General features: G+C 45.1%; 1 protein-coding gene across 2 annotated transcripts in view; it reads left to right on the top strand.

Annotated features, from left to right (window-relative positions):
• NMRK1 (nicotinamide riboside kinase 1) overlaps positions 1-18,926 on the top strand; it is a 33,762-nt gene that overhangs the window by 8,687 nt on the left and 6,149 nt on the right. For both annotated transcript variants that reach the window (XM_014608661.3, XM_014608662.3), the window contains 4 exons: positions 12,770-12,818; positions 15,660-15,831; positions 15,934-16,005; positions 18,110-18,216. In XM_014608661.3, coding sequence (XP_014464147.1) covers positions 12,770-12,818; positions 15,660-15,831; positions 15,934-16,005; positions 18,110-18,216 — 400 coding nt within the window. The remainder of the gene's footprint in view (positions 1-12,769; positions 12,819-15,659; positions 15,832-15,933; positions 16,006-18,109; positions 18,217-18,926) is intronic.

Genomic DNA, 18,926 nt, shown 5'->3' with positions numbered 1-18,926 from the left:
AGATCCCTCACCAAGTCCTCCCCTGTGGCCAGCACCAAGTCAAGTACAGTATTTCTCCTAGTGGAACTGCATACCTCCTGTGTTAGGTGCACGTCTTGTATGCAGGTTAGGAACCTACATGAACGGGCAGACCTGGCCGACTGCTCCTCCCAGAAGATGTCTGGGTAATTTAGGTTACCCATGACAACTAGGTCCTTTGAGCATACTGCCTTTGAGAGCCGTTTCGAGAACTCTAGGTCTAACTCCTCCTCCTCCTGGTGTGGGGGTCTGTAGTAGACCCCCACTACCAAGTCCCTTTCACCCCTACCCCCTTGTAATCTGACCCATAGGACTTCGGTCAGTCCTTCTGTCCCCATCTTCATTACAGAAGGTGTATAATGTTCCCTGATGTATACAGCAATGCCCCCCCACCCTTTTTTCCCCAATCTATCCTGCCTTTATAGCCTGTAGCCCTCAATGCCCACTGCCCAGTCATGGGAAGGGTCCTACCAGGTTTCTGTTAGTCCAACCAGGTCAAAATCTTTGTCTGCAAGCAGGAGTGCAAGTTCCTCCTGCTTGTTACCCATACTTCTAGCATTAGTATAGAGATACCTAAGCCCTTCAATAGGTGCCCTTGCTACTCCCCTATACTGATTCTTAATGGGCTCCGTAGTACTTACCTGGTCGATTCCAGCGTGCGGTTCATGGCTTGTCTTTCCTGGGCTCGTTCTGACTTGGACATCCCTGTCCCCCAGCGAAGCTAGTTTAAAGGTCTATGTAGGAGGTCTGCCAACCTGTAAGAGAACAGGCTCTTACCTTTTGGAGAGAGATGTAGACCATCACGTCCCAGCAAGGTCCTATCCTGGAAGTACGGATCATGGTCTAGAAAGCCGAACCCTGCATGGTGGCACCAACTCCGAAGCCATGAGCTGACCTCCCCAATGCAGTTGCTGTAGGTGCCCTAGTCTTTGATGCACTGTGAGATCCCTTGCCTTTCCTTAAAGATCTCTAAGGCAGAAGCTGTTCAGCTTGCCACACATACCTTGGTCATTCTGCATGTTACTAAGTTCCTGTGCTTTAGCCATGGATCTGTCATGTGACTACAGCCCAGTTGTTACTGATGCACAGTAACTAGTGGAAACACATGGGAAAGCCTCTGTACATTACACAAATATGTAGTGGCATTAGAAGGCAGGGTTGATGCAATTCTGTTCAGGTTTTCTGGATCTGAAAACTCTGATGTGTACACCTGGGGATAGAGCAATCATGCCATTTTACAGATATGGGGTGGTTTGCAGTGTGTAGAACTTCTGCAATAGAAAACAGGACCACATAGCTGAGTTGGGAGCTTGTCCTAAAGCACCAACACTGCACTTCATGTTTGATGGAGAGAATACCAATTCAGGAGCATTGGCGAAGCATAGGAGGTGTTTGCGGATGCATGTGCACCCCCTGAGCATGGCGCTGCACCCTTTATGAAAAGGCACCGCTGATACTGCGGCAGCACCTGCAGGAGGTCACCGCTTGCCACCCCCACCCCTGCCGACACCACCGGCGGCGTTTGGAGGCAGTCCACAATCGCCGCTGGATGCTGCCGATGCTGCTGGCGACGTCTGCAGGTAGCTGCTGACCACTGGTCAGTGTTTGTCAACCCCCCTCCAACGTGCCACTGACTGTGCTGTGGCAGCTCCATGCCTACCGCTGCTGCCACCTGCCAGAGCTCGCCGTACCCCCCCAGCTGCTGGAACCACGCAGCATTCATATTCAGGAGTAATGGCTATTGGTCCTGGAGGCTGGCAACCCCACGTAGAACATACATGAAACTTAGAACGTAGAATTTCAAATACATTCGAAGAAAGAATTAAGAACAAATCTGCCAATGCAAATGACTGCTAGCAGAAACTAATTATACTTAGCCAACTACCAAACAAAATGGAAGCTATAAAACTAATACATAAACTAAAGCAAAATGCAGTAAAAAAAAATGCAAGCCAATCTAGTGTTTGTGATGCTTACTTTTGTAGTGCTACTCTTGTCTTTCTTTCCCAACTCACCTCCTCTTGATGTGCAGTGTGGCATAGTATAGAGACGGCAAGAAGTGGCAGGCCTATCATATTTGTCTCTGAAGTGGCAGGCCCATCTTACTTATAAATACAAGTACTACCCTGCTGCAGAGTTAAAAAAAAAAACTCTGCAGCAGTGCATGTGTATATGCTGGAGGGGCTGGCTGGGTCACAAGGGTGCTTCAGTGCAGGATTTGCCTGCCAGCTAGTCCCACATTGAAGCACCCTTGTGCCCCAGCCAGCCCCTCTGCAGTACATTGAGCCAGGGGGAGCAGCCCTGGGCTGGCAGGCTGACCTCCAGGGCCCCCTGCCAACCAGCACTGCTCCAACCCAGCTCCATGTGCTGTGCCTGAATAAACTACTGTGGAGCTTATTTGTTTCCAGACTCATGTTCAAACAGCATGCTTGGGAGCCATAAACTGCAGAGTAATAAACTCTGGAGCAATAACCTCTGCAGTTTATTCAGGCACTTTAATAGCACATGTAAATGTGTTCACAGAGTGCCATGTGTTGTTACAGACATGCACTTGTGTCTAGAGAGAAAATTGCATAGAGGCCACCACCAGAGCATGGTCCTGAACAAGGACCAGTGCCTACCCAGAAGCCTCCTATAGGCTCATGTACTGGCAAGTGTTAGTATTAGGATGGTATTTTATACCGTTATGAAAAGGTGCTCCAAGAGCTCCCAGTCCCATGCCCCTTGTATAGTCTTTTGTTACAAAAACCTGTCCCAATCTCTGCTTCCATAGTAGCTCCCTGAATTCCTCTTACAATTGTCATTTACAATTGGCTTTCTTTTCCTCACATCATAGCAATGTCTGTATAGGGAGATTCCTGGGGCAAACTGGTTGCCCCTTCAAATCTAAATGCTTGCAATGACAGTGAAAGAGGTGGGTGGATGTTTGGTTTGTGTTTGTTTTGTGGGGAGCTGGATGGGGCTGGAAGTGAAAGAAACAAATTCCTTCATCACATCTCTTAGCATTTTCTGGTATGCTATGCTTTTTCATTCATGAGCATCCAGAGGTAGTAGGCAAAAATGAACAGTACTGAGTACATGGTAACTTTTCCCTCCCCACACCTCCCTTTTTATTTAAAACTCTGCTTAAAAATGTTTAGTAACTTTGGCCATTGCTAGGAGAGATGCATTTCATAACCGAGTCTGCCTTATCAGGTGGGGTTTCCTGGTGTTTTTCAGTCTGGGTGATGCATTAAGGGCATCTATTTTTAGAGATAACTGTGTGGAAAAGAGAAGTAGAATTTCAGGCCGGTGCAGAAGTTCCTTGAATCTATGCAGAGAGATAATTCTTAAGAACTTGGTGACAGCATCACATCAGTGAGTGGAGGGAACAACTGCATTAAAGAACCGGACTGGCAGTATTTACCCTAGCTGCTTACTTGCCCGAATGACTAAAATTGCTTCTGTGTGAGAGGAGGTTTTTTTGGTTTTGGAGGGGTTCGGATATCACTTTTCCAGAATATCAAAAGATGAGAGAGGACATTATTAAGTTGCTGAAGTTAATGTTATTTTGATAGCTGTGAACTGACCCCCTCAAACTCTGTTGTCAAGGGGTTTAGTGTTTTATCTCTTTAGAAACTGAATGCTCAAGAGGACCTTTGCCAAAAACCCCCCCCTCTCTTGTCTGTGAACACCTTGCATGAAAATAGGCTTGCAGAGACAAAGCCAAGTTCTTATATAATGGATCTCTTACTCTTAACCCTGACCAGTGTTGTTCTCATAGTTCACAATTCCATTGTTCTGTAAGCGTTTGTGTATTGTAGTGAAAAGAAAAACTGGTTTTACAGGCTTGGCAGTTTGTGTGTGGAGAGCATTTTTTGCCTTGCATAGTATATCCTTAGAGGCATCTGATCATGCAACTGTAGATGAAATCAATGAGGCATTATTCCAGAACCTCTCATGCTTGTTCTGTGTGTCTTGGGGTCTAGAGTCAGGAGGAAGTAGGAGAGAGGATATGGATTCTGCCCTTATCCTGAGCCTGTCACAATACAGGAAATTCAAAATTCTTCCTAGCTATGAATTAATTGTCCCTATGCTTTGCCTCACACTTTCTGTCAAAGCAGTAGTGAGCTCAGCAGACAGCAGCTGCTGAGCTAGAATACTGTTTCCTCCATTGCTGTTGCCTCTGCTGGTGCAGTGTGGGGTTAGGTGCTGTCCTTCTCCAAGAGTCTCCTGTCTGTAAAGAAGATCTAGTTTCTAGAATGGAACCTCAGGAGGATAATAGTACTGGCAGGCACCTTTATGGAGTTCTGCATAGCAAGGGTGTGACACAGGTAAATTACTAGTTCTCTGGTGTGCATGCTTTGCAGGATATGCTGTCACCACAGCAAGCCAGTCTTATGAATGCCCAGCTATGCAAGTAGGCTAGGGATAGTGTTTTTATGGTCAGACCGGTACCGGCTCCAAGGTCTCCCTCCAAATAATAAATCAAATGAAAATGTGTTTCTCTGGCCTGGTAATTGCACGTCAGGAGACTTCCTTGTCCTGGCAATCTGAAGCAGCCCGCAACTAGACAAATTAATGGATGATAGATCTGTTAATAGCCATTAAACAGAACAGTCTGACATGTTTCCTTTGGCATGTTTAAACCAATGATGGTGGATGCTAGGGAAGCCAATGAACAGGGGATAGATCACTCTGAGTATACCCGGTTCACTTATCTCCCTTGAAAGCGTTTGCTTCTGCCACTGTCAAAGATGGGATCCCTGACTAGATGGACCATTGCTCTGATCCAGTATGTCACTTTCTATGTTCTTACAAGGAAAATGAGATATTGAAAAGGGTGATGTGAAAAGCTATCTAGCTGCTGGGGTGTAGAGGAGAAGAGGGTGAAGTGTGGAGAAGGGCCATAAGGCACAGGTATAAAGGATTGTGGGAACACAAGTGGAAGACTACCTGTCATTGTGCCCTGTATCTCGTGACTACTCTGCACCACTGACTATTTCTCTTAAGTGTTATAGATCATAGTTCTGGGTCATTGACTAGCTGGAGCTTTGGCCTCCTTCCACAATCCCTCCAGATAGAACCTAAAGGCAAACCAACTGGCGCCCCAGAATGACCACAGGATATACAATTCTCATTGTTGCTTTTGATCTATTGGTTAGAATTCACTGATCTACCAATAGTGCAGTTAAGTGAAAAGCTTCTTAATGGCATACAGTGGAAATGCCATACAGAGTCATTCCCCAATGGCAAAAAATGAGGCTTTTGTGACAGTATGGCTGGAGAGTGGGGCTACTGTGCAACATTCCTGGACCCTCAAGGCTTTGAAGATGAAATTCCTTTCTGTGGCCATCAAACTGATGGTCCAGAGAAAACAAAGCTGGATTAGAGCTAGGGAGGCTTCCCTGACGGGTTTTTTGGGTTTTTTTTTAAATACTGCAGATGTTTTAATAACTCTAAACCATATTCCCAGTCTGGAATTTATTAATTCTAAATAGCAAGAGAAAATAAGAACACCATTCCATCCCCCTGGAAATAAACATATTGGTCTTCCCAGAAATGGAAAGTTTTCTCCCTGCACTAGAAAATTCAGCCCCCTCTGGAGGGGGCTGAATTCTCCCTTCTATTATGGTCAGTGTTAGGACTCAAGGAGTAATTATATAAAAACTTAAAGTTTTGTCCTCACAAGTTTCTGTTCGTGCCTTGTACAACCAGATACTCTGAAGAATACAGAGCAGCCAGGTAGTGAACCTATACTAATATAACAGGGTAGCCCAATGAGACTCTGGCCTGCCCAGTCTATAACAAACATGTGGAAAAAGTTAACCATAGGAAAGGTACTCATGGTGTTAGGGAGGCAATTTGTCAGTGCTCTGAATGTGAAAAGTGTAATGCTAATCACCTCAGTCTTTTGTGCCATATTCTGCAGTGTAAGGGACAGCAGAAACACCAGGTCCCAGTTGGTGACTTGCCCTGCAAATTTTTTTCTAGGCCATTTGGTTTCAAGAGTGGCCTCTCACAATACAAGAGAAGAGAAGAACACATCTAGCCTTACCTAATGAACAAAGAATATAAGCAAGCCAACTCAAGAGTCACTTTAAGAGAGGAATAAATAAAAGCTGCCAGTTGCCAGAGGAAGAAGTGTTATTTGTTGAACTAAATAAAAGGCTCCTGGGAGCAAAAGATATCAGCAAAGAGATTAACATGCTATTAATTTCTAAAACAGCTAAACCAAGGGTGACCAGCCTGCACCATGGGTGCCACAAATGGCACAAGCAGCATCCATGTGTGGCATGTGGCAGATCCGGGAGGGGACAGACAGCACAGTGACACATAGGCCAGGGAGCAGAAAGTAGAGCATCAGAGCAGCTGGGAAGCACAGGACAGGGAACAGAAAACTGAGTAGCATATCAGGCAGGACAAGGGGATCAGAGTGGCACTTGGAGATGATGGGCTTACTTGTGTCATACCTGCCAAAAAGGTTGGCCCTCACTGAGCTAAAAAAATCAGTGATGAAAAGAGAAAGGACCACAAGGAAGTCCAGCTGAACAAGAAAGGGTGAAGAATGCAACTAAATAAAAATTATCACGTAGATATTTAGCATGCATCTATAAAAAAGAGTCTATAGACTTGCTGGAGAGGTGGGACTTTTAGCCAAAGAAGCAGCAGCTGTTTTAAAAGCATAGATTCAGGGAGACCAAAATAACAAACAAAGCTGGAAATAACAAACAAATCAATAGTGGAATCCACAGCAATAGCCATCTTATCTTCGTTCTTATGAGAAGCTGCTGTCAAAAAATTAAAAACAAAGACTATAGACACCAGCAAGCCAAAAAAGCTATGGATGACTAAAAGAGTGATCAAGAAGGGGGTGTGCTTGAGATTTCCGTACGTCTTTGAGACTGACAGAGAAGTTGGCTTCCAACATTTTAGATACTGTATTTATTTGAACTGAAGGTGAGGTCCCTCTCACATTCAATGTACAATCAAGGAAACAGACAGCTGCTGCAGCTCCAGGCTCAGTGTCAGAGTCAGAGCCACAGCTACTAGCTTCCCCACAACCTCTGCTTCCCACACATGCCACCACCACTTACCCCTGTCATAGCTCTGGCTTGGGCTCTGGCCCCTGTCCAGCCATGCAGTGGTGGGTGAGGGGAACAAATTTAAAATGACTCTTCAACAACTAGATTCTATAAATGGAAAAATTATAAAAAATTAATAATTTTTCCATGTATAGCTGGGTTGCTGGGCCAGTTTGTGGGTCAGACTGAAACTGCCTCCACCACCACTTCCTCTCTCATGGTGCTGTACCATATGCCACACAGTGCACACTGGCTCCAGGGCTTCCTGTGCACAGGCTGGACCCAGTATTGCAGGCAGCACGGGTCAGTCTAGGGTGCTACATACAGCCTGTGCTCTCGACCCCTTGTGTCACATGCACCACCAGATGCAGCCTGGGTGCTGTTAGCAACACATGCCCAATACTAGTCCCATGTGTACAGCAAGCCCTGAGGCTGGCATTTACTACTTGTGGCACATGGGGCTGGACTGGCTGTGTGCCCTGCACATAGCACAGGAGGTCATGCCAGGGTACGTGCTGCATATGGTACCCTTCCAGGCCAGTCCTATGCACTGGCTCCAGCATCTCCTGATCTGGACCAGCCCCAGAGCCAGTGTGCAGAGCCACTCCAACACAGACAATGTATGCAGCGTGCTCCCTGGAATGACTCCCTGTTCTGTGTACAGCTTGCATGGTGCTCAGTGCAGCCCACATGCTGAATGCCGGGGCCAGCATATGGGGTTAGTTCGGGGACCTATGTATGCCCAGGCTAGATCACAACAGTGAACTACTGGAAACTCCAGGACTGTCTAAAACTAGGCAGAATTAGATTGCCAAGTTGATCAACAGGAGTATTTTGCTCTTTTTATTTATATATTGAGCATCTTTGCCAGTGTTAGAAAAATCTAATCTCTCTGCCAAGGAAAACTGATACACCAAGTTAAATTCAGCAAAACTTCATAGCTGGTTAGAGACTGTCATTCTCTTGTGGGTAGCTCTATAAATTATCACAATATAGCTTTATTTGGACTTTGGGTTGAACGAGCCACCTGGGGTTCTTTTCCTGTATATACAAAAAGGATACCTCCTATAGGTTCTAAAATAGCCATGTAAGGAGACAAGTAGCAGCTGAAGTGGACGAATACTGACAACCTCAGCAGAGCTCACAAGCTTGGCCTGTACTTATGCTGGGAAAGCAAATACAATCTTTGCCACTTCAGGTGCAGACAGAAGTGCAGCTCTCTCTGTAATTCAGAACACTCTGCAGGAACTGTTCTGAGTTACAGTGATCCCCTGGACCAAACAGAAATTCACTGTTGGTTCCAGAGGTGAGGGGAATCTAGCTGCTGGCTGCAAGCCTACAGCTAGTTTCCTCTAGCAATGGCCCCTCCTCCCTCCAAGCCTGTCACTGTTTTCAAAATGGGAGGGGGAAAAGGGAGCAGAGGGAACTCATTCTAGGGGTTCCCCAGCCAGTACTGGAGGGTGGGGTGGGTTAATTAAAGCCCCTCCCCCACCTCAGGGGGCTCCAGTCCACCTGCCCCACCCTCCAGAGGGGGCTGAATAAACCCCAAACTAAACTTCCCCATCTCCCTTTCCTCCCTCCCATTCTGAAAACAGCAACAGGCTGGGAGGCAGCACAGACATAAGTTACAGAAGATGCTATGTTTTGAAACATAATCTGAACCCTCATGCAATAAGGGTATGGTAGGATCACAGTCATCACTTTGGTGCCAATGGCATGTCCTGCCTGTCTGAACTTTGCCACACTGGGGTCTACTCACCCGCCCCAACTTGTTGTTACACAAGGTTTTACCTGGAGGAGTTGCTCAATGGTCTTCCTTGGAACCTGGTCAACTCTGCTGGTGCTTCTTCTGTGGGGCTTCTCCTCCCCTATACCCACCCCTTTCCACTTGGGTGGTAAGGATCAGCCTCTGTGGTGTTGTGATAAGGGTGCCTTTTGCTCCTGCAGTTTTGCCCAGCTTTGAGGTTACCCACAGGGGTATGGCTGCAGCTTCACTAATCAGTCAAAATAGTAAACAAACAGTATTTCAATGAAAACAGCTCAAATGATGTGGTGGGAGGGCAGTGATCCCTGCTGCACCCAGAGCTCCATCTCGCACATGAGGCTTCCAAAGGCGTGGTTTACCCAATTCCCACAAGGTCCCATGTTGCAGTTGCCTCCGAATTTAACCTGTGCCCTGGGCTAGTGCCTGGCCACATACTGTAGTGTCCTGTCAAGTGTTCCTTCACATCTATGCGATACTCATGGCTAGGATACCTCCTAACTGGGAGGCTCTGTGTCCTTGGCTGCCCAGGTGGGGACAAATGGGTTGCCAGGTTCCCAAACAGGGTTTCCCCTCTTTAGGTTCCGGTGGTGCCCACCAGGCTGCTGTCTTCCAACCCCAGCTAACCTGAGTGCTTCTGTGGCTGTCGCTGCTGGTCGATGAGCACGGTTTGACCCATGTTTCTGGGCCTGTCAGTTGCTACTCCCTCAGTGCTGCCTGGGCTATCTCCCCCAGGTACCTGGGTGGTTATGCAGTTCTTGGGTTTTGTGGCTGCTGGGGCACGCTCTGCCCTGGGGAGAGTCCCCAGCTCCCGGGTAGCAGGAGGGCACATGCTCAGGCTCTTGCCAGGTGCTCTGGCGGCAATTTCGCCGGGTGAATCTCTCCAGCAGGGATGTGCTTGCTTCTTGTTGGCAGTGGGGCGAGCCTCTGGTTTCACTGCCAGTGCACCCCCTCATGGTCTACTTCCTGGGCTCCTTTTATGCCCAGAGCCACTAGACCTATCATCAGGGCTTCTCTCGGCTGTGTGGCAATGGCTGACTGCTCCATGGACTGGCCATTGGGACACCGGTGCCATGGTGAGTACAGTGTGAGCCTGCCACAGAGGGTTCGGATTTTTGTGGAATCACGCCCTTTTAAAGTGCTTTGCAGCCATGCACTTCTGTTTGTCACAGCTGTAGAGCACTTTCAGGGGCCGGATCAGGTGAAAATGTGTGCAGAACAGAATAGAATGCAGTTTAACAAGGATAAGTGCAAAGTGCTACATCTAGGGAGAAAGTATCACCACATCTACAGACTGGGAGATGACTTGCTAAGCAGCACAACAGCAGAAAGGGATCTTGGAGTTATAGTTGACTCCAAAATGAGCGTGAGTTGTCAATGTGACAAAATGATAAGTAAAGCCAACCGCGTTCTTTCAATATTTCTGTAATTAGAACCTTTCATGCATTAGAAGGTGCATCCGAAGCAGGACTAAGGAGGTGATAATTCCCCCTATGTGGCATTGGTAAGACCACAGCTGGAGTACTGCATCCAGTTCTGGGCACTGCACTTCAAGAGGGACATGGATAACCTTGAGAGGGTTTAGAGGAGGGCTACTCATATCATTATGGGCTTACAGGTTAGATCCTACAAGGAGAGATTGAAGGACCTGCTTCCCGGGAGCTCATATCCAGGACATAGCTGAGAGGATCCCAAAACTTATCTGGCCCACCGACCACTACCTTATGCTCCTTATCCATGTGGGCACAAATGAAACATCCAAATGTTTCTTGAAAGAGTCCAGAATAGGTGCCTGCACCGCTTCTGGAGGGAGTCTATTCCAGGCCTTGGGGGCTCGAACAGTAAAGAAGTTTTGCCTTGTGTCCAGCCTAAAACTGTCACAGAGGAGTTTATGACCATCGGTCCTTGTATCCCTTGGGGTGCAGTGGTGAACAGACGCTCCCCCAGATCCTGATGCACACCCCTTACGTACTTATAGGCAGCCACCAGGTCACCCCTGAGTCTGCGCTTTTCCAGGCTGAAGAGTCCCATGGCTTTCAGCCTTTCTTCATAAGGCCTGTTCTCTTGCCCTCTAATCATGTGCGTAGCTCTCCTCTGGACTCTCTCAAGCTTCTCCACATCCTTCTTGAATTGTGAAGCCCAGAATTGGATGCAGTACTCCAACTGGGGCCTCACCAAGGCAGGAGGATAACATCCTGAGAGTTCCTTGAGAAGCATCTATGGATACAAGCCAGAGTTTTGTTTGTTTTACCAGCTGCGACTTTGCATTGGTGGCTTATGTTCATTTTTTGGTCAGTCATGACCCCCAAGTCCCTTTTGGCCGTGGTGCTAGCGAGTGTAGCACTGCTGAGCCTGTAAGTGTGATGCGGGTTTTTTTCCTCCTCAAGGTGGAGTACCTTGCATTTTTCCGTATTGAATGTCATCATGTTTTTATCTGCCCATTGGTGGGGGGGGTGGGGGGGGGAGAAGGGAGGGCAGGAGGAGCAAGAAATAGGGGATATTCTTTTTACCAGGGCGCCCCTTGGGGTTACTGGAAACAATGGCCATAAATTGACGGAGAGCAGATTTAGATTAGACATTAGGAAAAATTTCTGTATGGTGAGGGCTGCCAAAATCTGGAATGGGCTTCCAAGGGAGGCCGTGCTCTCCCCTACCTTGGAGGTCTTTAAGAGGAAACTAGACAAGCATCTAGCTGATGTCATCTGACCCCAGCACTCTTTCCTGCCCAAGGCAGGGAAGTGGACTCAATGATCTACTAAGGTCCCTTCCAACCCTAAAAATCTATGAAATCTGTTCAAACTGTCATTTCTGCCTGTGCCCTTAATGTCCATGAGCAACTATTTATATTGGGGAAGTAGCATTAGCTATTTGTCATCTGTATAGAAATCAGTAGTAAAGACTCTGCTTATGCTGTGTTAAACACTCATGCTGTTTTGTCTAGACTTCTACCTGAATAGGTTTCACTACTAATACCAGCTGTGAAATTGACATCCCTGTCAGTTTAATTTCTAATGTCAATCCTGATTTTTATCATCTACCTTATTTAGCAAGCATAACTTTTAACCTAATGAGCCTGCTGTAAGCAGAAGGGACTGAATAGGAGCTGTGTGTGGTTGACAGGGTGGAGTGGAAAGAATGTGAACCTAGATGCATGCATGCCTTGCAGTGTACATATACCCAAAGACATATAACAGTATTTTAACAACAATATTTCTGTAATAGCAATGTAGATCTACGTGTCACTTTATCCAAGTGTTACTGTTTTGGAGGGGAGGAGAAGACATGGGGAAGATCTTTTGAGTAGGGAGAAGGATGCTTGATTAATTTTAACCACAATGTTCTATTATGTTGCAGTCCTTGGTTCATATATAGCCTGAAAATGTTCTTTCCACTCTGTGTCCCTGCTATTCCATGTACTTTTCCAGTTCCCTGTTACTCCCCTGACCATACTGCATAGTGATCTTATTAGGTGTCTATATACATGCTCAAGGATGTGGGAAGGGGGCATTTTAATTAGAGCAGTTCCTGGAGAGCTGCACTAATTAGAATGTCGCACAGTCATGTGTATTATGCTTCCATGCATTTAAAAATGGCCAGGGGATGCATTCAATGAGCTTTAGGTAAAGCACCCAGTGGCCATTTTGATGCCTGTGGGGGCTTATACATGGATGCTGCAGCTATGCTAGAGTGTTCTAATTAGAACATTTAGCAATTAATTGAGACTGAGCATGTGTATAGGCACCCTTTGTAACACCGCACCTTACTTCCTCACCTCCCACTGGGCTTTTAGCTGCTGTTACCCACAGAGTTTTAATACCAATCCCCACAATGAATGTTTCAAGAGAGATTTCAGAGTTGAAAGTGTTAATATTGTTGTTTGACTGGATAACTACCTTCAAATCATTTTAATTGTTTTTCTCTCCAGCCAGAATCTGAAGTAGAGACCAACGAACGTGGATTTAAGCAGTATGATGGTTAGTAGGTTGGGTGCTGAAATCTCAGCTGTATTTCACCTTTTTTGGACAAGGTAGCTCTCAGATGGGATTCTTTTTCATTCGTTAAGAAGACAGGTTAATGTGGTATGTCTGACAAAATTAAATGGGAAACTAATGTGATAGTGGATTTGTTAAAATGTGGTTTTAACAGGAAAGAGAAAATAGAATTTTTACAGTTTATAATCATTATGCTGGGCAATTTATTATAGTAAACTTTTTATTTTGCTACTGCACAGTACCATTAGCAGCAAGTAACAGTATTTTTCACCTTCTTTTCATAGCTTTTGATCCTTTGTTTTACAAATTGGGAAGCCCTCTCTTGGTCCTAAAGCAACTGCTGTGTAGCTTAGTGTAATAAGAAGGGTTGGGTTGTTCTGTGTTTATGGCTGGTGTCTAAAGTTTTGAGGATTGGGTGGCAGAAGATACTACAGATTACAATACCTGGTACTTTCCTCAGAGGCTAATAAAACTGTCTGTAGCAAATTTAGTTTCTTAAGCCCTGAAATTTCTTAGCTCCTCAGTCTGGCACATAATGCTGCCAGTTCTCTATTGCTTATAAGCACAATAGAAAATGTACAATAGAAATTCTTTTGAAAAGCATTACTGGTTGTGATTTCAGATTCAATGCCAATTATACCATTTTGCAATGTTAAATAATGAAAATAAACATCTGGGACCAGGTTTTCATACCCTTATTCATGTTGGGTAACACTTTTCATAAGTAGTCTTCTAACCCTTTTTGAGCTGTTCACTAAGTAACGATACACTCGACAAGAATATTAAAAAATAGCCTATAGTACATGTTAAATTACTGTCAAACAAGAATTAATATTAATATCTTATATATTTGATCTTAAGAGCTAAATGACCTTTCATTCCAGCATAAAATCTTGGCTTCTTTGGAGTCAGTGGGAATTTTCTTTGGGTTCCAGACTAATTTGGTGAGATGGGATGTAAATGAGTTTTTGGTTGTTAGATTAGCAAGAAGTCCAAACGAAGTATATCTTTTTTGTGTTTATTCTTCCCATTTGTGGAGCTGCATGTCATGATATGAAATGTTATTTATTGGGCCTAGGCCAACTTTCAGACAAAGGATCAACCTGAGCATTTCCTGTGAAAAGTGAACACCATGAACTTCAGTTATGAATATGGAGCCAAGACCACACAGCCCTCCCTGTGGGGTGGGGTCCAGGGTTTGATTTGAAATCCCCTTTGTGCTACACAGCACACTCAGTGAGCTCCCTGAGCTCACCGGCTCATCAGCTGGAGTCCTGTGTCCAGAATCCAGGGGATGAATGCTGCCCTCATGTTCCCTTACCTGCCATTGAATTTGGCAGCAGTGCAAAAGGGGAGGGTGAATGGAGGTGACATTTACCCTTTGGATTCCAGAGCTGTGACAGTGCAGGTTCTGGCAGAACCTGAAATGATGAGCTCAGAGAAGTCATTGTCCATTTGCTGCACAACCAAAGGGATGTATTACTGCATTCCCTGCATTCCCCTATCTCTGCCCCTGGCCCTCTCCAAGGGGCAGATAAAAATAATAAAAATTTGGGCCTCATCCCAAAGGAGTTACACTGAGTTCAGACTGCACAGACCAAATATGTTGCAGGCAGCTTTAGATACAAATTTGGGATCTGTATTCAGCTTTTATCATTGTAATCTGGACTCTTCAGATCCATGGTTTGTTTCAGGTTTCCTCTCATTGTACTAGTTTAATATCCTGCAAGTGATCTCCTGCAGCATTCCCTCTAAGCTGTGCGCGTGTGCAGCTGCACACAATAAAGAATCATGTAACACAATAACTTTTTAATGCCGTGCACACACTGGTGTACCAGTAGGGGGCCATGGCCCTTGGGCACCCGCCTGGGGGGGTGCCCATTCCCGAAGCAAGGGGGCGCTGATGCTCCCCCCCCACCGCTGCTGGCTTTGCATCTGGCCACTCACCACCTGCCCCAACCTGGCCACAGGCAGCTCCAGGAGTGGGGAGGGGTAGGCACACTGAGATACCCATGCGCACTCAGCCAGGATTGCTCATGGATTGCATTCTTAGAGAGAATATCGATCCCCTGTAATACCTGTAATTGCATTCTGACGTACTCACTTATGACATTAGTTTGAACCTTACATTTTTTGTTACTGCTATTTTTCATCAGTCATACCAGTTTAACTCCTGAAGGACCTGAACCTGTTCAGCCTCAGCAAGAGGAGGCTGAAGGGGGACCTGGTGGCTGCCTACAGGCTCATCAAGGGGGATCAACAGCAAATGGGCAGAGCTCTTTTCTCCCCAGCACCACCTGGGGTGACGAGGAACAATGGTCATAAGCTGATGTAGAATAGGTTTAGGCTGGAGATCAGAAAGCAGTATTTTACAGTTAGGGTGGCCAAAATCTGAAACCAGCTTCCCAGGGAAGTGGTCCTCACCCCTACCTTGGGCATATTCAAGAGGAGGTTGGATGATCACCTGTCTGGGGTCTTGTGAACCCAGCATTCATTCCTGCCTGTGGCAGGGGGTCAGGCTAGATGATCTGTTCAGGTCCCTCCTGACCCTAGCTACTATGAAACTATGAAACTCCTTGGTTTCAGTTTGCTTGGACAATGCAGCTAGATGGAGCAGCCTGGTAAGTAGTGCTGTTATTTGGGATTCCAGTACTAGATGGGATTGTCAACACTTAAGTAACCATCACATCGCTATTCATTCTAAAGTAATTCTGTTCCTTTTATTTAGTGCTAATTTTTAGATCACATATTATTAATCTTCAAAATTAACTGAGAAATATAATAATACTTAAAATTCAACTTTCATCTTGCTTTCTCTTCTAGTGCTTGATGCCCTTTACATAGAGGAAATGGTGAAAAGTATACATGCATGGATAGAAAACCCAACTAGCTCTTCTTTCTCAACTGGAGACTCAAAGGTCACACATGACAATCTGAGAAGTGCACAAGAAATTCACATTTTAATTGTTGAAGGCTTTCTCCTATACAACTATGAGTAAGACGCATAACAGCTTAACATTATTTGTAAAAGAGACGTAATGTAAACTATAAATATGGCTGAGTGGTGAGACAAAATGACCATGTGTTTTAATTGTAGGCCCCTTAATGAATTATGGAATAGAAGATACTTTCTAACCCTCCCATATGAAGAATGCAAGAGAAGAAGGAGGTAAGTTTATTTTAAAAGTATTGCTCACTGTAGGTCACCATACTCTTGTATACCTATAGGAGAGGGGGAGTTCTATTTTTCTGTGCATACTAATTGTAATGATTGGGACTTAAAAGGTTTGGCAGTGTGTCTTTCTTTTGACGCGTGCTTTGTGGAGTTTGTGAGCTCCATTTGTTAGCAGTTCTCCTTCTGTAGTTCCCATGGATTTAAAATGGTATCCTAACCCTAAAATATAAAGATCCTTCAAGGATTGCAGCCATGTAGTTCTAGGCATTGTACAGACACATAATAAAAAGACAGCCCCTCTCCAGAGAACTTGAAATGTAACTTAATCACTGTATACTTGTACTTAAATACTGTTTGAGAAAGGCCAAAAATAGATACAAATAAGCATTTTAGTTTTATGCTTCTCTAGACATAAGTACAAAATTGTATTGTTCAGTGGCAACATTGATTTGCAGTTACATTGTATGATTTAGAGAACTGGGTCAAATTCTGACTGCCATTGCTTCTGGAAAGCTTGGTTTCATTCGAGGTTTTTCTGGATGGCACAGATATTGGTGGTCAGAATCTGTTCAACTGCTTGCACAATTTCCTTGTTCTTAATTACCTACCATTTTTCAAAAGTAAATAGCAATTTTGGATGCCTTACTTGTGCAAAGCTACCCTGTCTTCTGCTTCTTATAAAGTAAATCAAAAGTATACAGAACATAAGTTTTTGTGAGATAGAGTTCACTTTGTTAGTTGCTGTAGTGTAAAAGGACATGCACAAAGCAGTATATAGAATGGGGAGTATGACTGGAATATAGAAGGCAGGAAGGGAGGCGGCAGTGCTGGGAGAGCCAAACAAGCAAAGAACCCATAGGAACAAAGTGTCACAAACACTAATCCAGGTAACACGGTAAGAATCCGTAATCCCCGTTTAAAACATTCTTAACACAAACCAGTCTATGGATGATTTCTTGTTCTGTAATTTCCCATTCAAGTCAGTTTTTAAAGGTGTGCAGCCTATGAACAGCTGCCCTGAGGTCAGGGTATGTCTAGGGAGGTTAAAGTATTCTGCCACAGGCCTTTGATATAGTAGCAGCTCAGAGCATGGTCTGAGTCTGGCTTTGTTGATTTGAGTGGCTCCTGTTTTGGGAGCATATTGTAATTATAATTATAGGAATCCCTCTTCCAGATCCTTAAAGTGTGTTGGTGGGATCAGAGCAGATACAGCTGTAATGCAGAGTTTGGCTGTCGACAGTGGATGTAGTGGTGTGTTTAGGCTGGTGGTGTGACAGTAGCTGTGATAGTCATTTGATTTCTGGTACAACATGGTGGCTGTTGCAAACCTTTGCTGTAGTGTCTAGGAAATGAATTTGCTGTGTAGAGTATTCCAGAGTTAGTTTGATGGCAGGGTGGAAGTTGTTAAAGTCCTGGTGACATTTCTCTAGAGATTTCTTCCCACGTGTCTATACAATGAAGACATCATCAATGTACCTTAGGTATATTAGGGGGAAGAGAGGGCAGCTGTGGAGGAAGTGGACCATGCCATGGTCCAAAACTAGGCAGTACACCTTTAAAAAATGACTTGAATGGTAAATTCTATACAGTGCTTTGTACACTATACTATACTTCTATACACTGCTCAACTTCACCCTAATATGGCTACCTATGTCTGCCTTACTTAAGACAATTTGAGAGTTTGATCTTTAAAGTATGAGAGCTCAGCACTTCTGAAAATTGATGAGAAGCCAAAATTGCTTATGTTTAAAAACTTGAAACGTGAAAAAATGAACTTTTAGTGATTTATTTTGGTCTTTCTTGTCTAACACATGAAATAAAGCTTATGACAGGTAACTTGCTTTTATCTGGTCTTTTACTTGGAATGATGCACAGAAATAGACCGGGTCACTACATAAAAATCACTTGGGCAGTATAATAAACCATTATGCCTGATAAGCCTCCTTACACGTCAACCAAAAGATCCACAGCTTTCCCCCACTTCAAGATTTCAGATAGAAATTTGTACTATAGCACAGAAGAGTATACAGGTGCCCACCAGAAAAAACATTGTAATATTGTGAAACTTGGGTAAGAAAGCAAATCTATTTTTCTGCAGTACCAGAGTCTATCAGCCGGCAGACCCACCAGGCTACTTCGATGGACATGTGTGGCCTATGTATCTGAAACATAAACGTGAATTTGAAGAAAAGATGAGCAACATTGGTATGGTGTATATCATCTTTACACACACACACACAAATTAGTGTTCCCCCTGTAAGAGTGAGCCAGGGGCTCTTGCTACTTTAAGGGAGAAGCTGAAGCAGGGATGTCACCAGATTGGGGAAGGTTACATATTATGGGCTAGCTGCAGGGGAGCAAGCAGCCAGGGACCCAAAAGCTGCATGTGCCTGTTGCAGGGCTAGCTGCCTAGCAGTAAGGGAGTAGTGCAGAGCCCGGGTTAGGCAGCAAGAACACTGGCATTAAGCTGCCCTGGAGGCTGAAGGGCCACACCTGCATCCAGTCAGGAAAGCACCTGGCCAGAAGCGGGTAGCCAGGGCATATAAGCCCAGGCCCCTGAGGCAGAAGGGAAGTCCAGCCCTGAACTCTGCGGAGAGTGGCACTCCTGCCAGCTCAGGCTGGGGGTAGTAGGAGCTGCAGGCCGTGGTAGGTACTCCCAGGGCAGAGGGAGCCAGAGAATGGGAAGATGGCCTGAAAGTGGTATGACGACCCAGAAGAAGGGACTTTGAGTTTAAAGTGGTTTGTTCTAGTTGATACTGGATATGGCTGTAAGGGGTGGAAAGGAGACCATAGCGGTGCCTGAGGAGCTTCTTATGATCCTGTCACACACTGGTCTCCCACCAAAAAACATTGTATATTTTTTTAGAAACTTGCATGGCATTTGTGCAACAGGTTTAGACCCGTTAGCTATAATA

This window comes from Alligator mississippiensis, chromosome 3, assembly GCF_030867095.1.
Source record: "Alligator mississippiensis isolate rAllMis1 chromosome 3, rAllMis1, whole genome shotgun sequence".
In the NCBI taxonomy this organism is placed as follows: Eukaryota; Metazoa; Chordata; order Crocodylia; family Alligatoridae; genus Alligator; species Alligator mississippiensis.
Note: the sequence above shows the minus strand (reverse complement) of the source record. Positions and strands in the feature narration are given on the sequence as shown.